Source organism: Physeter macrocephalus, chromosome 4 (assembly GCF_002837175.3).
Source record: "Physeter macrocephalus isolate SW-GA chromosome 4, ASM283717v5, whole genome shotgun sequence".
NCBI classification, from domain to species: domain Eukaryota; kingdom Metazoa; phylum Chordata; class Mammalia; order Artiodactyla; family Physeteridae; genus Physeter; species Physeter macrocephalus.
This window is the reverse complement of record NC_041217.1, coordinates 108,813,586-108,831,512: the sequence shown is the minus strand read 5'-3', so window position 1 is coordinate 108,831,512 and position 17,927 is coordinate 108,813,586. Positions and strand designations below refer to the sequence as shown.

The window sequence follows — 17,927 nt, the reverse complement described above, 5'->3', positions numbered from 1 at the left end:
TGGCACAAAAACAGAAATATAGATCAATGGAACAGGATAGAAAGTCCAGAGATAAACCCAAGCACCTATGGCTACCTAATGTATGACAAAGGAGGCAAGACTATACAATGGAGAAAAGACAGTCTGTTCAATAAGTGGTGCTGGGAAAACTGGACAGCTACATGTAAAAGAATGAAATTAGAACACTCCCTAACACCATACACAAAATAAACCCAAAATGGATTAAAGACCTAAATGTAAGGCCGGATACTATAAAACTCTTAGAGGAAAATATAGACAGAACACTCTCTGACATAAATCACAGCAAGATCTTTTTCAATCCACTGCCTAAAGTAATGAAAAAGAAAACAAAAATAAACAAATGGGACCTAATTAAACTTAAAACCTTTTGTACAGCAAAGGAAACCATAAATAAAACGAAAAGACAACCCTCAGAATGGGAGAAAATATTTGCAAACGAAGCAACTGACAAGGGATTAATCTCCGAAATATATAAGCAGCTCATGCAGCTCAATATTAAAAAAACAAACAACCCAATCAAAAAATGGGTGGAAGGCCTAAACAGACATTCCTCCAAAGAAGGCGCACAACAAAGGAAACCATAAATAAAACGAAAAGACAACCCTCAGAATGGGAGAAAATATTTGCAAACGAAGCAACTGACAAGGGATTAATCTCCGAAATATATAAGCAGCTCATGCAGCTCAATATTAAAAAAACAAACAACCCAATCAAAAAATGGGTGGAAGGCCTAAACAGACATTCCTCCAAAGAAGACACACAGATGGCCAACAAACACACGAAAAGATGCTCAACATCACTAATTACTGCAAATCAAAACTACGAGGTATAACCTCACACTAGTCAGAATGGCCATCATCAAAAATTCTACAAACAATAAATGCTAGAGAGGGTGTGGAGAAAAGGGAACGCTCCTACACTGTTGGTGGGAATGTAAATTGGTACAGCCACTACGGAGAACAGTTTGGAGGTTCCTTAAAAAACTAAAAATAGAGCTACCATATGACCCAGAAATCCCACTCCTAGGCATATATCTGGAGAAAACCGTAATTCAAAAGGATGCATGCACCATGATGTTCATTGCAGCACTACTTACAATAGCCAGGACATGGTAGCAACCTAAATGTCCATCGACAGAGGAATGTATAAAGAAGAAGTGGTACATATATACAATGGACTATTACTCCACCATAAAAAGGAACAAAATAGTGACATCTGCAGAGACATGGATGGACCTAGAGACTGTCATACAGATTGAAGTAAGTCAGAAAGAGAAAAACAAGTATCATATAATATTGCTTATATGTGGAGTCTAGAAAAATGGTAGAGATGAGCTTATTTGCAAAGCAGAAATAGAGTCACAGATGTAGAGAACAAACTTACGGTTACCAAGGGCAGAAGGAGAGGGGTTGGGATGAATTGGGAGGTTGGGACTGACTTATATACACTACTATGTATAAAATAGCTAACTAATGAGAACCTACTGTATAGCACAGGGAACTCTACTCAATGCTCTGTGGTGACCTAAATGGGAAGTGAGTCTAAAAAAGAGTGGATATATGTATACGTATGCCTGATTCACTTTGCGGTACAGCAAGAAACTAACACAACATTTTAAAGCAATTATATTCAAATAAAACTTAATAAACTAAACAAAATAAAACAATAATATCTACAGATAAGTGTGGGGATTTGGGCACAGAGATGATGGCTAGAGAGACTAAAAGCCTCACTGAGATGTATGCTAAGTTGCACTGAGTGCAGCAATAGAGTTGAAATTTCTGCATGAGATGTCTAGGCCAGGGGGCCTGAGAAAGTCTGAGTCCCTCAAGCACCCAGCATGGTATGGGGAGCAGTAGAATGTTATTTCCATGTGGCCAAGAACAGAAGCATATGGCCCTTAGAGTCCTATCTAAGGAGATCTTGCACCTGAGTTGAGAAAATAGCTGTACAAGCCAACAGGGATCAAAGAACTTTTGTCAGGAGGGCCAAGGTAGATGCCAACATTGTGGGATGATGGCAGATGGGGGCCAAAAGGGAAGATGTACATTTTAGTGGATGCTAGTATGAACAGATGATGGCTAAAGATCAATCTCACTTCCTATTCCCCTTCCCTACCATTGCTACCCAGAATGTAACTGCAGACTTGAAAAGAGGATGAATGGGAAAAACTCTAAATCAAATGCAGGATATTTGAGTGGATGGAGTTAAAGGCAATCAATTGACTAGATTTCCATCAATTAGGTTTCTACCACCAGGCAGGATGGGTACTCAGGACAGAAGTTAAGTTCCATTACAAAGAACATAAACAAAATTATACTTTTTGTATACTTGAGTTTATGGCTTAAGGTTCAGATATGCTATACATGTATGTGTGTGTTTTATTCCAAACATTCAAATACAAAATAAAAACAAAGAGAGTCTCATATCATCACAAATCAATTACATTTTAGGGTGACCATTATGTTGGGGATTATTTCAGAACAGTTAAATACTGCTCTAAAACCTAGATACATGGGTCTATCATTGTGAAAACTAGAATGTTATTAATACTCGGATGGGCATCAGGAAGCAGCTTCCAACAGAATAACACTAAAGGAAAATTATGACTATGATAATTATTTTTAATGTATCTTTTGCTACTTGTAATGGTACAATTGTGACAAAATCTCCTTATTAAATACAAAAAGCGTATAGTAAATAACAAGACAGTCTCTGCTGTTTTTAGATGTCAATTCAGGAAAGATTTCCTTATGACAATTATTGTCACCATAACTAAAAGGCAGTAGGCTAGTTAGAGAAACGACAGACTTGCAATGGAGGTTTAAAATATATAAAGATCAACAACGTGTAGAAGATTGGTACTTTTTTGAATTTGTGCGTTAAAAAAAATCTTGCAGTTGGAATTGCTGGGTAGTCTTGTAACTAAATTAAGAGCCAAACATTACTCAATATTAATCCTACACAGAGATGGTCTGTTCAGTAGGAAATTAAAGATTGGGCCAAAGACAAAGAAAGTATGTTGTCATCTAAGGTGTTTGTAGATGATTAATTGAGTTGGTATCATAAAAAGGAAAAAAAAAAAATCACTCTTCCACGAATGCCCAGAATTCAAATATAATAAAGCTAGAAGCATTCTATGCTATTTTCAAAATTAACTTACTCATATTATTTTATGTAAATATAAGTACCTCATAAATCAACAAACAGACTTCCTGTTCTCATAATAGGAAAGGCGAATGAATTTCATATTTATTCTTTAGAGTATATGTAAAATTGTGCTTTCTCTTTTGTCTGGCTAGCTTTGAAAAATAGAACAGCCCACTTGAAATCAGATCCATTTGAAACAATGAATTCCATTCATTGGGATTGTACCACTTCACAGATTACAAGAGAAGGTAATCTAATTCTTCAGATAACAGAAAATTTTAAATGTGCCATTACAGTCCAAACACTCATTTGTTTTTTATTCAAATGAAGCTGAAGGACAGTCATCACAGTACTTTGTTAGTTCTAACTTTGTTAGAGAGGGTAGTTTTAAAGTACAAACACAGATTTAGAGAGTTAAGCCTTTTTTTGTTTAACCAAGAAATTTAAATTCACTAAAATCTAGAATTTTGCTTTGGGAGGAAAGTAAGATTTTGGCTTGAGTCTCTGTATTTGAAAGCCATCATGGGACAGTTCACTACATTTGCATTATAAAAGTCTCTAAAAAACTGTAGTGGTTTGCAATTGGTTTTGACTTGACTTGCTCCAACTTTTTCTTTATAGTTTCCATAGTTTCATGTCTGAGAGACCAATTAATGAATTAGCTGGTTAAGTAAAATTAATATTTAACTTAATTTATAAAAGACTTTAAAGTAATAGAAGGCTTTTGTATAATAATGGGAGTGAAGAAATAAAGTTTCTAGTGTTGGTTCTGTTGCTAACTAGTTCTGTGATCTTAGGTAACTCATAATCCCTCTGGGTCCTAAATTTCTTCGTCTGAAAAATGAGAGCGTTGTCCAAACAATTTTAAAGGGCATTTCCAAATATAAAAAACAAATTTAAAGCTTTGCAAAAACAAGATGAGGGCAATTCCGTAGGATCCACCTGGCCATTCAAAGTGTCCCTAGTGAGTAACACATAGTCAGTGATTTTTCTTGTAGCAATCATTACTATCTGAAATTCAAAGAGGCTTTTTAATGTAACCTCGGACTGTACACCAGCATTGCCCAAAGTGGGAAAAGAACTAATTCTCATGGATTATACAGAATTTAAACCATGGCTCCTCAAGACCTTTCAGCTCCAATACCCAGGGAGAGCTGACCATATAGGCTGCAGCTGCAGTGGTATAGTAAGAATATTTTATTTTCGTTGGCATAATTTTAACAGATACTAAGAAACATTAAAAAATTTCTTCTTCCTGAGATACATCAAAAAAGGAAAAAGAAAACACTGAGAATATGAAAGTACTAATTGTAAAGGATTAGAAATTTTAGGATCAAACCTTGGGAGAGCATTTGCATCCTTAGGCACTTAATGCAAATATAAGGAAGTCACATGAAAGTAGTAGCAGTGTTCTAGGTTCATGTTTTTTTCCACTGCTTTTTCCAATTTGGGTATTAAAAATTCTAAGCGAATGAGACTGTATTCTTTCTTTGAATTTCTTTTTAAAATTAAGCCTTGCCTTCAATGGGATTTTTTTAAAAAAATAAATTTATTTCTTTATTTTTGGCTGCATTGGGTCTTTGTTGCTGTGTGCAGGCTTTCTCTAGTTGTGGAGAGCGGGGGTTACTCTTCGTTGCCGTGTGCGGGCTTCTCACTGCGGTGGCTTCTCTTGTTGTGGAGCACAGGCTCTAGGGCACACGGGCTTCAGTAGTTGTGGCACACAGGCTCAGTAGTTGTGGTTCGCGGGCTCTGGAGTGCAGGCTCAGTAGTTGTGGCTCACAGGCTGAGTTGCTCCGCGGCATGTGGGATCTTCCTGGAACAGGGCTTGAACCCGTGTCCCCTGTTTTAAAAAAATAAATTTATTTCTTTATTTTTGGCTGCATTGGGTCTTTGTTGCTGTGTGCAGGCTTTCTCTAGTTGTGGAGAGCGGGGGTTACTCTTCGTTGCAGTGTGCGGGCTTCTCACTGCGGTGGCTTCTCTTGTTGTGGAGCACAGGCTCTAGGGCACACGGGCTTCAGTAGTTGTGGCACACAGGCTCAGTAGTTGTGGTTCGCGGGCTCTGGAGTGCAGGCTCAGTAGTTGTGGCTCACAGGCTGAGTTGCTCCGCGGCATGTGGGATCTTCCTGGAACAGGGCTTGAACCCGTGTCCCCTGCATTGGCAGGTGGATTTTTAACCACTGTGCCACCAGGTAAGTCCCAATGGGATATTTTTATTTATTATTAATTAGCCCTTATTTATTAAGGAGCCTGACAGTAAGTTACTAGGTAGTTGCCAAGACTATTTAAAATGGCTTCTATGTGAATGAAAACCTATGTAATATCCGACTCAACTCAATTTTATTACTAACTCCCACAAATGGGAAACACAAGTATGGGTGAAGGCAGCTTAACAAATTAGGAGAACCATGGTCTCAAATTCATTACTTTTTATCAATCCTCACCTAATTCATTATTAAAATACAGTACGTTTTCTAAAGAATTTAATTTTAAATCAGTAGCAGGTAAAGTCAGAACGCCATGAAAAGTAGGGCAGCAATGAAGTGATGGTACAAATGACAAATCCAGTTGTTACATAAGGTTGAGGCAACGTTTATTGGTATATAGGGAAAGAGGTGGCTAAATTCAATAACTCAGCAGAGTTTTGGTTCGCCTGATAACAAATAATTGACTTGTGTTATGGAAAAAAATCTTTTAAACCAATTGTGAGTCTGTGTCATATAGTTAAACTATTTCTACCCCTACCTTACTACAGCAACTAAATAGGTATGACTGCTAAAATTTTGCTCTGCAGTGCTGGTTTTAAGGCTAGTTGATATTTCTGCCTGAAACCCCAAGGAAGGACAATTAGTTTGGGACAACTCTAGGCAAGTTTCTCAAAGCCAGAGTAGTCTGCTGGTAAAGGGAACTCTGGATGGCAGTCGAAACACACAAATTAATCAATAATGATGTTTTAGCACAATTATTGACAAACACCCTGTTTAGAGGCCTGTGGTGATTCTTGCTCTGAAAGAATGAATGCTCATTTAAGTTACAATGAACAGCAACTCCTTGTGCCGCTGTTTTCTCAAGCCAGCAATAAGTTTCAAATTGTCTTAAATGATTTCAACTTACTTCAGATCCTCTCTCTCCTTTTAGTCCTTGTTCACCCCAGTCACCTGGCTCACCCTTTAATAGGAACCAAAACAGAAATCACATATAAAGCAGACACCAAATAAGAGATGTTAGCGTTAATGTTTTTAAATGCCAGAATTACAAATGCTTTCAAAACATACTGGGGGCCCTTGTTGTCCAGTGGCACCTCTTGGTCCTGGTATACCCATGTGACCCTATGAATAAAAAAGGTTATATTATTAGAATAAATAAAGACATATGACTTAGAGAATATAGTATCACTTAAAGTGGTAGCAAAATGTTGCAAAATTCAATTTAAATATTATAGAGATTATGCTTCTCTCTTGGAAAGAGTATAGAACATAATAGCCACTGGATATAATGATGACTGAGAAAGAGTGTAGAGTGTGTTTTTGTTTTTGTTTTTTCCATATAGGTTAATATAGGTTGAATGGTGGCCCATCAAAAGATGTCTATGCCCTAATCCTCAGAAACTGTGAATGTGGTCTTATTTGGAGAAAAGGGTCTTTGCAAATATCATTAAATTAATGATCTTAGAAGGAGATTATCCTGGATTACCCATGTGGGCCCTAAATCCACTGACAAGTGTCCTTTCAAAAGACACAGAGACAGAGAGATGGATACAAAGAAAGGAGAAGGCCATGTGAAGACAAAGGCAGAGGTTGGAGTGATGCAGCCACAAGGGAGGTTGTTAGCCACCAGAAGCTGGAAGAAGCAAGAAAGGATTCTTCCCTAGAGCCTACGGTGGGAGCACAGCCCTGCTGATATCTTGCTTTTGGATTTCTGGCCTCCACAACCATGAGAGAACAAATTTCTGTTGTTTTAAGCCACCTGGTCTGTGGTAATTTGTTATGGCAGGCTCAGGAAACTAATAGAGCAAATAACGAATGAATAAAGAGTTCGAGAACAAATTTCTTTTTTCAACCCTTTTCCAGTGTACTATGGTCTCCATTTTTACAAACTAAGGTCACAGCCATTTAGATAGTAGATTTACTGGGTTTAAGACTGGTAGTCATTACTGCATATGCCAAGACATCAAGTGATTCTGACTTCAGCGATCTGTCATCACCCCAGTTCTCCTAGGAAGGAATGCTGGCCTACCACATTTTTACACCTTTCAAGTGTGTAAACAGAAACTAGCAACAAACTAGGGGCATGTCAGGTGAGAGTTATGTAAGAATTCCACACGTAATCTCTTTTATCCCTCTCCTACTGTCCTCTTCACTTCAGATTCCTTTCTTCCTGTGTATTACAGAAAGAATGCCATAGGAAGGACAGTTATTAGGCTCATCTCCTTTTTCTGGGCTAGGAGAAGAAGGGATTACATATTTAAGGCTAACAGTATTTATTCTCACAGAAAGATCAGTTGAAGCCTTCTTTGTTTGCCTTCTGTGAGGCAAATGTTCATGGTTTTAAGATTCAACTTCCTGATAAAGTAAATGAATCCTGTTTAAGGGAGAGAACAGTTGCAAGACAGAAAGGTTATTTTGGAAAGCTTTCTATACAGCACACAGCCATAACTAAAGAGAAGACGATTACTACACATGACCTTTACCAACAGAACATGAACAGAGTCAGCAAGTAACAGAATCAGGTCAATCAAGAGGGAGCTTTATTCAAGTAAATACGATTATTGTAGGTCACTTATTAAGCCAGTTCAGGAGAGAAGCAATTGGTGAAAAGCTGGGGTTACAAAGTGAAGTGAGAGTAAGCATACTGAGTAAACTACAAAACTTAAAACCATCATGGCCTATTATGGTTTTTGCCACCACTCTATCTGTAGCTTTACAGAGACCTTTTTAGAATGATCATAGAATAGCCAACTGCCTCTATTGGCTGTGTGATGTTTGGATACAAATCTTATGAAAACCAAACTTGTTTTCTAGGAGCTTCACTATAATTCCTTTGGTCCCTTCCATCCCAATAAAAATAGACTGTTTTTCTGCAGTGGTAAAAATTACAAATATTAGGTTTTTTATAATATTATTATAAAGCTATGTGGGCAAGATTACAGGAAGTGACTGATTTTTCCTGATGATATTAGTGGTGAGATGAGTTGGATGGACAAGGGGAGCTTGGAGAGGATTTTATATGGGAAGTGATAAAAAGCTGAATTTTAAAGGATGAGTGTTCCAGGCAGTAAAGTAAAAGGAAGGTGTTCTGCAGAGGTAACAGCATGGCAGAATAAATGGAGGTTGATCTAACACAACATGTTAAGTGGAGAATGGATTTGAGAGGGCTATGACTGGGGATAGGGAGTCTAGTTAGTAAGCTATTAAAATAATTCAGGCAAAAAATGATGAAAGCCTAAACTAAAGGAGGGCAAAGTGGACAGACTCCAGAGATATTTAAGAGGTCAATAGAAGTGGCCAATTGAAGTTGAGAAATGAAAGGATAGAGAAAGGAGAGAAAGAGGAGGGAGAGGAGGGAGGAAAGAGAAAGCAAGAGAGACAAAGGGAGATAGAAAGAGGGAAGATTCATTTACTAGACATCTGGATGTCTGGTGGTACTATTCACTGAACTAAGGACATATAAAGCGGAGGATCAGATCTGGACAGGATGATGATACTATGGTTTGGGACATGCTGTGTTTTCTGTGATGATGTCCAATAGCTATTTGGATATGTATGTCTGATGCTAAGGAATGAAGGCCAAGTGAGGATTTAGTTGTTATTTTATTGTATGCAAAAAATTCTATGGCCTTTGCCAAACCAAAGTAAAAAGGAGTTTAAGATAGTACATAATTTATTCAGTGTATTTCTAGGGCTTTGGCTCACATTAGTTTAGCCTGACTTAATCTGTGTGTTTCTGCTCATATCTTTAAAAAGTGAATGTTGACATTATAGTATTTTATTAATAAAATGTCCTCTGACTCTCTCTCAAGCCTCAAAGGAATTTATCTTGACCTATGTGATGTACAGTTTTCTGGATGACAGCTATTTCACTATATATGCTTTTATACTGATTAAAAATTCTTATTTTGTATATGTGATGTCCATGGAGTCAGGGACTGTGTCTTGGGTGCCCTGTGTTACATTCATAGCTCCCAGTCCATGGCAGATACTAAAATATATGCTGAAGGGACCAGAGATTTAATTATATGTAACACATAAAATGTGTCATATACAATGATGCCTAATAATGATTTACTGATGATACTATGGTTAATAAGCAAGACACTTGACTTTTGTGATTTTCACTTTCTTCAAGAGGAAAAAAGAACAAAGGATGGTGAGAAGGATTACAAAATGTCTTTCAATTGTTCATAGCCAAATGGAAACAAAATTTTCATTACTCATTCCATTTTTTTTTCTCCAAGAGGATACTCATGAGTTCACCACAACAGTAAGAACATAAAAGTGTTTTTAAAAGTTTGGTGATTATTCAATCATAAAAAGGAATGAAGAATTGATACATTCTACAACATGGATGAACCTTCAAAACATTATGTAAAGTGAAAGAAGCCAGACAGAAAAGGCTATACATTGTATGATTCCATTTATATGAAATATACAGAATGGATAAATCAATAGAGATAGAAAGCAGAGTAGTGGTTGTCAGAGGTTGGGAGAAGGAGAGTAACTGTTTAATGGGCATGGGGCTTCCTCTTGAGGGGGATGAAAATGTTCTGGAACTAGGCAGTGTGTGATGGTTGTACAATATTGCCAATATACAACACTAAGTGTCTCTGAGTTGTACAATTTAAAATGGTTAAAATGGTAAATTTTATGTTATGTGCATTTTAGCACAATTAAAAAAAGATTGACAATAATTCTGACCATCAGTTTACTAGAGTGAAATGATAGTGTCTACAATGCCCATATAGGAAAGCAAACATTTAAAAATATCACCTAAAGCTACAACAGAATAATCTAACTCTAAATAAAGCATGGTTCCCCTGTATGAATCAAACTTGTGCTTGGAAAAACATGGAAGGGGACAAGTGTGGGTATTTAGTGACTTTGAGATGTCTGTCTGAGCAATAAAGTTACTGTGATTGTCTGGCACTAAATGGCTTTTTAAAATAGATCTATCAACAAATGATAAATGACTCCTAAAGCCTAAGAAATAGGATGGGATAAGACAGAAAGGAAGATGTGGCTCACACTAGCTCATGAAACATCCACAATTGAAGACTTAATCAGGACTATTTATGGAATGAAGAAGGAAAAACAGATTCCATAACAAGCCTAGGGAAAAGTTTTCCTCTGATGAAGGATTTCTGAAGAATGTATGACTATCTAGAAAAATGGGGGCAGGATTTTTCTTTTCTTAGCCAGGTGAAGAGATTCTTTTCTTCTCCCAATAGAATAGTTAATTGTTTGTTTGCCAATAGATATGCTGATGTAGCTACTGACTGTAGTTGGTAGAGGCCAAAAGAAGATATTATTAGAACCTGATTTTCCTGAGACTGTGTGGAGAAGTTATGCACAGAAAAAGTTAAAGAAGTTTAAGAAACTTCTCAAATTATGCTGGAAGCAGTGGGTTGGTTTCTCAACCCCAAGAAAAGCTAATTTCAAGTAAATCTACTTGGATTCCTTGCATTAGGAAACGCTGTAGATACAAATGTTATGTAAATTGGAGACAGAACATATAAAACCTTCTAAAAAATGTTCCTCTGAAAATAGAAAAAATATAAGATGGCCATCCCCAGAATTTCACAAACATTTAGAACCACCTTCAACATTTGTTTCAAAGAGGGTTTTGGGAAGTGAAAGCTGATTTTTCAGATTTCAGGCCTGAGATAAATCAGTGTATTAATGATAATTATCTACCTACCAGCTTGTCCCTTCAATCGGCAACCTAAGTCTTCATTGCAGACATGATCACATTAATTTTACATAGAAAGGTGTATATTGGATCAAATAACCCATCAATTCATTGTTAAAAATGAATTATGTTTACATCCATATTATATACTATTATGTACAGGGCTCAAAACAAGACACTGTACAAGAAGGGAAGAAGTCATATTCAGGACTTCCCTGGTGGCGCAGTGGTTTAGAATCTGCCTGCCAATGCAGGGGACACGGGTTCGAGCCCTGGTTTGGGAAGATCCTACATGCTGTGGAGCAACTAAGCCCGTGTGCCACAACCACTGAGCCTGCACTCTAGAGCCCGCAAGCCACAACTACTGAGCCTGAGCGCCTAGAGCCCCTGCTCTGCAACACAAGAAGCCATGGCAATGAGAAGTCCGTGCACCGCAACGAAGAGTAGCCCCCGCTCGCTGCAACTAGAGAAAGACCGCGTGCAGCAACGAAGACCCAATGCAGCCAAAAATAAAGTTAATTAATTAATTTTCAAAAAGCCATATTCAAATTGAGAAGCTAAGATATCTGCACATTAAAAATAATTAGCAAAAACTATAGTAGCAGAAGACTGTAAAATATTTGTACTGAATGACTTCTATCAACAATAAATACTATATAGGACTACAGAAGAGGGAAAGATTACTGTTAGCGTAGACAGGGGAAAAGGGAGTTTGAATTAGATTATAAAGGACAGACAGGATTTATGGAAGTAAAGATTACATAATTTTTTTGAGCATGCAGAGAATGTTGTGAGCGAAGGAATAAGACAAGAACTATAGGGAGAGAGTTAGCAAATGACCATTTTGTTTAGCATATGACATTATAAACAGAAAGGGACGAGATATAGGGCAGGAATACAGAACACACTCAACACAAATGTGCTAATAAATAATGACACTGAATAAATTCTCTATATAGCCTAATATAACTTGAGCTGATAAAGCTGGTCTCTTAAAATCCTTCTAAGAATGGAAGAGGATAAGAATTGACATAAGAATATAATGGCATTTATCCATCCATTTGACAACTCTTTAATGAATTTCTACTATATACCAGGAACTCTGTGTTCTAGAAACTGGGGATATAATGATGAAAAAGACAAGAGTCTTATTCTCATGGATCTTATATTTTGTTGGGGGAATATAGATGATTAAAAAAAACCCAAGTGTATAAAAATGTGGTAAGATAATATAGATAGCATTAAATGTCATAAAGTAAATAGAGTAATGAGATATAAAGTGACAGACAGAAAGGACAGTTAGAGAAGGCCTCTCAGAAAGTAACATTTCGGTTGAGAGTTGAATGATAAGAAAAAGCAGCAGTGGAAGGAGATGATGGTAATTTTAGAAAGAAGGAACAGAAAATACAAACAGCTTCTTCTGGGATCCAAAACATAAGACATTACTAATTATCTCAATGATGCTTATTTTCATTTGCAACTGAGCAGAACCACAGAGAACCCTATTCAAATTTAGAAGCAAGGTGTGAAATTTACAGTAATTACCTTATATCCCTCTGCTCCGGGCTCTCCTCTCTCTCCTTGTTCCCCCATCGGACCCTACAGAGACCACAGGCAAAAACAATCAATGAGTCTAAGTATTTGTGAATGCAGATGATACAGTTAATGTGGAATATGTTTTCCCTAAAAATATGAAACCAAATGTACAACAGTTTGTTTAGTTCCACTAAATAATTTCAAAGGATTGGATTTTAGTGACACCAAGAACATCATAAGCACTGAATTATTTAAAGAGAATCTCATAATGATTCTGCTAGAAAAAATATTGAAAAAACGAAGTCCAAACAATGTGAATTTTCAGATGAGTAAAGTATGTTATATAAGATATCAAAATAACTTGCATTTTTACTTAATGTTAAAATGATTGAAAAAAATTTAAGCAGGACCAGTCACTTCATTAATTCCATTAATTAGAAAATATTATCTTTAATCATCTTTTAAAAAGTATCTAATAGCTAATCTTACTTTACCATTCTTCCTTAGAAATTATATTATTTATTCTTTACTCTGTGAAATTCTAATTATTAAGATATAAATTAACCTAAATTACATTTATTCATTTTAATCCTTAAGGCAGAAACTAATAAACTTGTACTTTCAACTTTTTCTAAGCATTCCTAATATAAAATCTTTGATATGATAAGATGTTCAAATTATCTACTCTAAAATGCACTTGAAAAATCAATTATCACATATTAGGACCTACTGTTTGAAAAGAAACTTAAATTGAAATTATTAGCAAAACCATAAAATTTATTACGGACCATTAATGGATAAATTTTAACTTACTCCTGTGTGGATAAAGATATTAGACATAATGTAAAGACAATAATCTCTGACTCTGCTTTAATTATTTAGAATATTCTTGGATTAATTTTCACACCTGTCCCATGTGTACTAGATAAAATGACCATTGTTATACTAGACTTTTAATACATTTATTATATTTCAGTGACATTCTTTGACCCTGGAATACCTGAATCTGGGGAAAACAAGCACTACTATACTTCACTTGCCCACATTTTACCATTTACTTTAAAAAAAAAAAATTTACTGGAGTATAGTTGATTTACAATGTTGTGTTAGTTTCTGCTGTGCAGCAAAGTGACTCAGTTATACATATACATATATCCACTCATTTTTAGATTCTTTTCTCATTATAGGTCATTAACCGAGTATTGAGAAAAGTTCCCTGTGCTGTACATTCCTTATTAGTTATATCTATTTTATATACAGTGGTGTGTACATGTCAATCCCAGTCTCCCAATTTATCTGCCCCCTCCCCCCACGTTCCCCCATGGTAATCATAAGTTTGTTTTCTACATATGTGACTCTATTTCTGTTTTGTAAATAAGTTCATTTGTATCATTTTTTTTAGATTCCACATATAAGTGATATCATATGATATTTGTCTTTATCTGAATTACTTCACTCAGTATGACAATCTCTAGGTCCATTCATGTTGCTGCAAATGGCATTATTTCATTCTGTTTTATGGCTGAGTTAATATTCCATTGTATATTTCTGCACAATTTTCATATTTTTGTCTCTTAGAGGTTTAGAGAGACTAGAATACATTTGATAAAGTATTTAAAAAGTATTATTCCATCTCTTAATGATTTATTTCCTAAATTTACATATGCTTTGGGGTAACTTGGAATTCTTTTTCTTCAACTTAGGTGTACTTGATATACAATATTATGTAAGTTTCAGGTGTACAACATAGTGATTCACAATTTTTAAAGGTTATATTCCATTTATAGTAATTATAAAATGTTGGCTATATTCCCTGTGTCGTACAATATATCCTTGTAGCTTATTTATTTTATACATGGCAGTTTGTACCTTTTAATCCCCTAAACCTATCTTGCCTCTCCCTGCTCCTCCCTCCCCACTGGTAACCACTAGTTTGCTCTCTATATCTGTGAGTCTGCTTCTTTTTTGTTGTATTCTATTCACTATTTTGTTTCATTTTTAGATTCCACATATAAGTGATGTCATACAGCATTTGTCTTTCTCTGTCTGATTTATTTCACTTAGCACAATAATCTCCACATACTACATATATACACACATACACTATATATATACACACACACATACTACATCTTCTTTATCAGTTCATCTGTTGATGGACACTTAGGTTGCTTTCATTATCTTGGTAATTGTAAACACTGCTGCTATGGACATTGGGGTGCATATATCTTTTCTGATTAGAGTTTCTATTTTTTTTCCTGATATATACCCAGGAATGGAATTGCTGGCTCATATGGTAGTGCTATTTTTAGCTTTCTGAGAAACCTCCATACTGTTTTGCACAGTGGCTGCACCAATTTACATTCCCACCAACAGTGCACAAGGTTCCCTTTTCTCCACATCCTCACCAACATTTGTAATTTGTGGTCTTTTTGATAATAGCCATTCTGACAGGTGTGAGGTGATATCTCATTGTGGTTTTGATTTGCATTTCCCTGATGATTAGTGATGTTGAGCAACATTTCATGTGCCTGTTGGCCATCTGTATGTCTTCTTTGGAAAAATGTCTATTCAGGTCTTCTGCTCATTTTTTAATTGGGTTGTTTGTTTTTTTGCTGTTGAGTTGTATGAAATGCTTATATATTTTGGATATTAGCCCCTTATTGGTCATATTATTTGAAAGTATTTTCTTTATTCAGAAGGTGTCTTTTCATTTTGTTGATCGTTTCTGATAAAGAATTTTATATATTCTTATTAGATGAGTTTGCCTCTATATAAGTTGGCTTGATTTTATCAGAAAAACTCTAGAATCTTTCCTATTTCTAAAACAAAGTATACCTTTCAACCATCTCCAAAGAGCCAGATCAAAATATCGGGAGTGACTATATATTTTGATTCTTCTGTTTTAGGATTTTGTGTGTGTGTGTGTGGTACGCGGGTCTCTCACTGTTGTGGCCTCTCCCGTTGCGGAGCACAGGCTCCGGACGCACAGGCTCAGCAGCCATGGCTCACGGGCCCAGCCGCTCCGCGGCATGTGGGATCTTCCCGGACCGGGGCATGAACCCGCGTCCCCTGCATCGGCAGGCGGATTCTCAACCACTGCACCACCAGGGAAGCCCTGTTTTAGGATTTTTTTATCCTATATGATATCATGTGAAATATGGAAAATTTAACCAATTATATTTCTGTGAACTAGGCATTTTTGTTTTACCCATTTAATTTACATATAGCCTTTAAGATTGTTTTAATCAAACATGAACAGAGAGACAGTTATTCAGATAATCAAAGATATAATAGCTACTTTAAAAAAAATCATGGTTACAGCTAGTCCTTAAAATGCTTATTAGAAGACTATAGACTGATAATCTTTAAAGAACAGTGGCTCTAATAACCGGTTAGATGAGTTTTGAAATCATTTGGTAATTGTGTATAAACTACTATAGAAAAGGATACAGATCAGATTTTTAAAAATTCGTTAGAAATAAATCTGAATTTGATGTATAAAGAAGTATCTGTTCTAAATGTCTAGAGTATGTGATTTTTTGATAATCTCTGTAAAAAAGTTGTTATCATGAATTTAATGCCGCAAGTTAGATTTGGAAAGTTACTGTTTTAAACTTCTACACTATGCTAAGGATCTTGACCTGAATATAAACAGTTTTTATATTTAGATTATGTGACTGCAAATACTGCTCTTGTATAAAACCATGTTATAAAACTAACTAAATAAAACTCCTTGAAAAGATGTAATTGGTGTTGTGAATCTATTGTAGTAACTGTGTTTTATCTTAAAACATCAAAATAATTTTAGGAAAAAACCTACTGGTTCACCTCGAGGCCCAGGTGGTCCTAGGACTGTGTTATCTTCTCCTGGATAACCCTATGATGAAGATGATTTATAAACAAAACTAAATTAATAAAGTAAACTTTGAAATATGAAGCCTATTATTTCCTAATATGTTATAAAATATGCAATCTGGTTTTATCTTTTTAAAATGAAAAACTTTTATCTACAAAACTTAGCATATGATAATTTATACACGGTTGTAATTCATACATGGTTCTCTCTGGAAGTGTCATTCTGCTTTAATTACATAAAAAGCAGCTTACTAATTTTCTCAAAGTGTCAGTTTTCCAATGATACTACAAATCAAGAGGAGTATTGCTGCAGTTATTCTTAATTCATAAAAAATTTTACTATAAATGTATATAGTTAGTCATTCAATCTATAGTCTCACAATCGCTTTCAGTAAGTAATTAATATTAGTTTTACAAACTTTTACAGATTGCAAAATACTATAACATATATCATTTCACCTCAATCTTGAAACAACCTATCAAAGACTTTTTAATAATTTATTTAAGTTTTTGCCCCTTGATATTTATTTTTCTTCTAGAATTTATAATACTTCCCAAGTTGAAAGTGCTTTTTTTATTCTTTGAAAATGTTTCCATACATACTTTCAGAAAGAACACATGAACTCAGTGTTTAATTTTATGATAAATAAGTCAATATATTCATACACACCTTTTCTCCTTTAGGTCCTGGCAACCCGGAAAGTCCTGGTTGACCTTCATGGCCCTAACAGAGGACAAGTAAGTAGACAGTCTCCGTATCATTTGTATGTGCTCTACCTAATACCATCATGGCCACACTATTAGATATTGCACTATTCTGAAAGAAGAAAAGGATTCACTCTACAGGGGCATGAGACCTAAATATGTTAGAAAGGTTTATCAGGAAATTTCATCTGAATTTGTATATTTGGGATGACATCTTCATGTAATGTTTTTATGCAAATATACACTTCTTATTTCCAATTAGAAATGCTTACCCTATATCCTGGAATTCCTGGTTCTCCAGAAGGTCCCATCAATCCTAAATGTCCCTAAAAACAAAGTAAACGTTAGAAAGAAAACAGACAATTGTTTAAATAATTAACCTTGTATTCCTATTATTTAAAATTTAGATTTTTAAGGTATGATATTTTACCTAGTCTGAAATGGGAAAACAAAACATAATTCTCCAACTTTCATCTTATTTTACTTCTGAACCACGTAAGTTCCACAAAAATATGCTTCTTTGGTTTACTTCTGGTATGAACATCCTTAATCATATTAAGAGAAATACTTTCAGTTGCCAGAATGCTGTAGGCCTCCAGCAAATTCTTGGAAATGTAGTTTGTATCTGTCAAAGTTTGTGGTAAACATGCATCACTAAATACTAGAGAGTGAATTCTGATAGTTTTTAGTATTGTTATGATAGGATCAAGAACTCTGTACTCACTGCTAGTTTCAGATGCTTTGATGAAAACAGT

The 17,927-nt window shown here is 35.5% G+C and overlaps 1 protein-coding gene and 1 long non-coding RNA gene across 6 annotated transcripts in view; one reads left to right on the top strand and one right to left on the bottom strand.

Moving 5' to 3' along the window:
* COL24A1 (collagen type XXIV alpha 1 chain) overlaps positions 1–17,927 on the bottom strand; it is a 423,812-nt gene that overhangs the window by 69,810 nt on the left and 336,075 nt on the right. The window contains exons 40-45 of the mRNA XM_024119550.3: positions 17,445–17,498; positions 17,138–17,191; positions 16,433–16,489; positions 12,619–12,672; positions 6,444–6,497; positions 6,283–6,336 (exon numbers count right to left, since the gene is read on the bottom strand). Coding sequence (XP_023975318.1) covers positions 6,283–6,336; positions 6,444–6,497; positions 12,619–12,672; positions 16,433–16,489; positions 17,138–17,191; positions 17,445–17,498 — 327 coding nt within the window. The remainder of the gene's footprint in view (positions 1–6,282; positions 6,337–6,443; positions 6,498–12,618; positions 12,673–16,432; positions 16,490–17,137; positions 17,192–17,444; positions 17,499–17,927) is intronic.
* Positions 1–17,927, top strand: part of LOC112063831 (uncharacterized) — a 193,665-nt gene that overhangs the window by 118,816 nt on the left and 56,922 nt on the right. For all 5 annotated transcript variants that reach the window (XR_003679576.2, XR_008617215.1, XR_002891206.2 and 2 more), the window contains one exon: positions 17,152–17,205. This is a non-coding gene — a long non-coding RNA (uncharacterized lncRNA). The remainder of the gene's footprint in view (positions 1–17,151; positions 17,206–17,927) is intronic.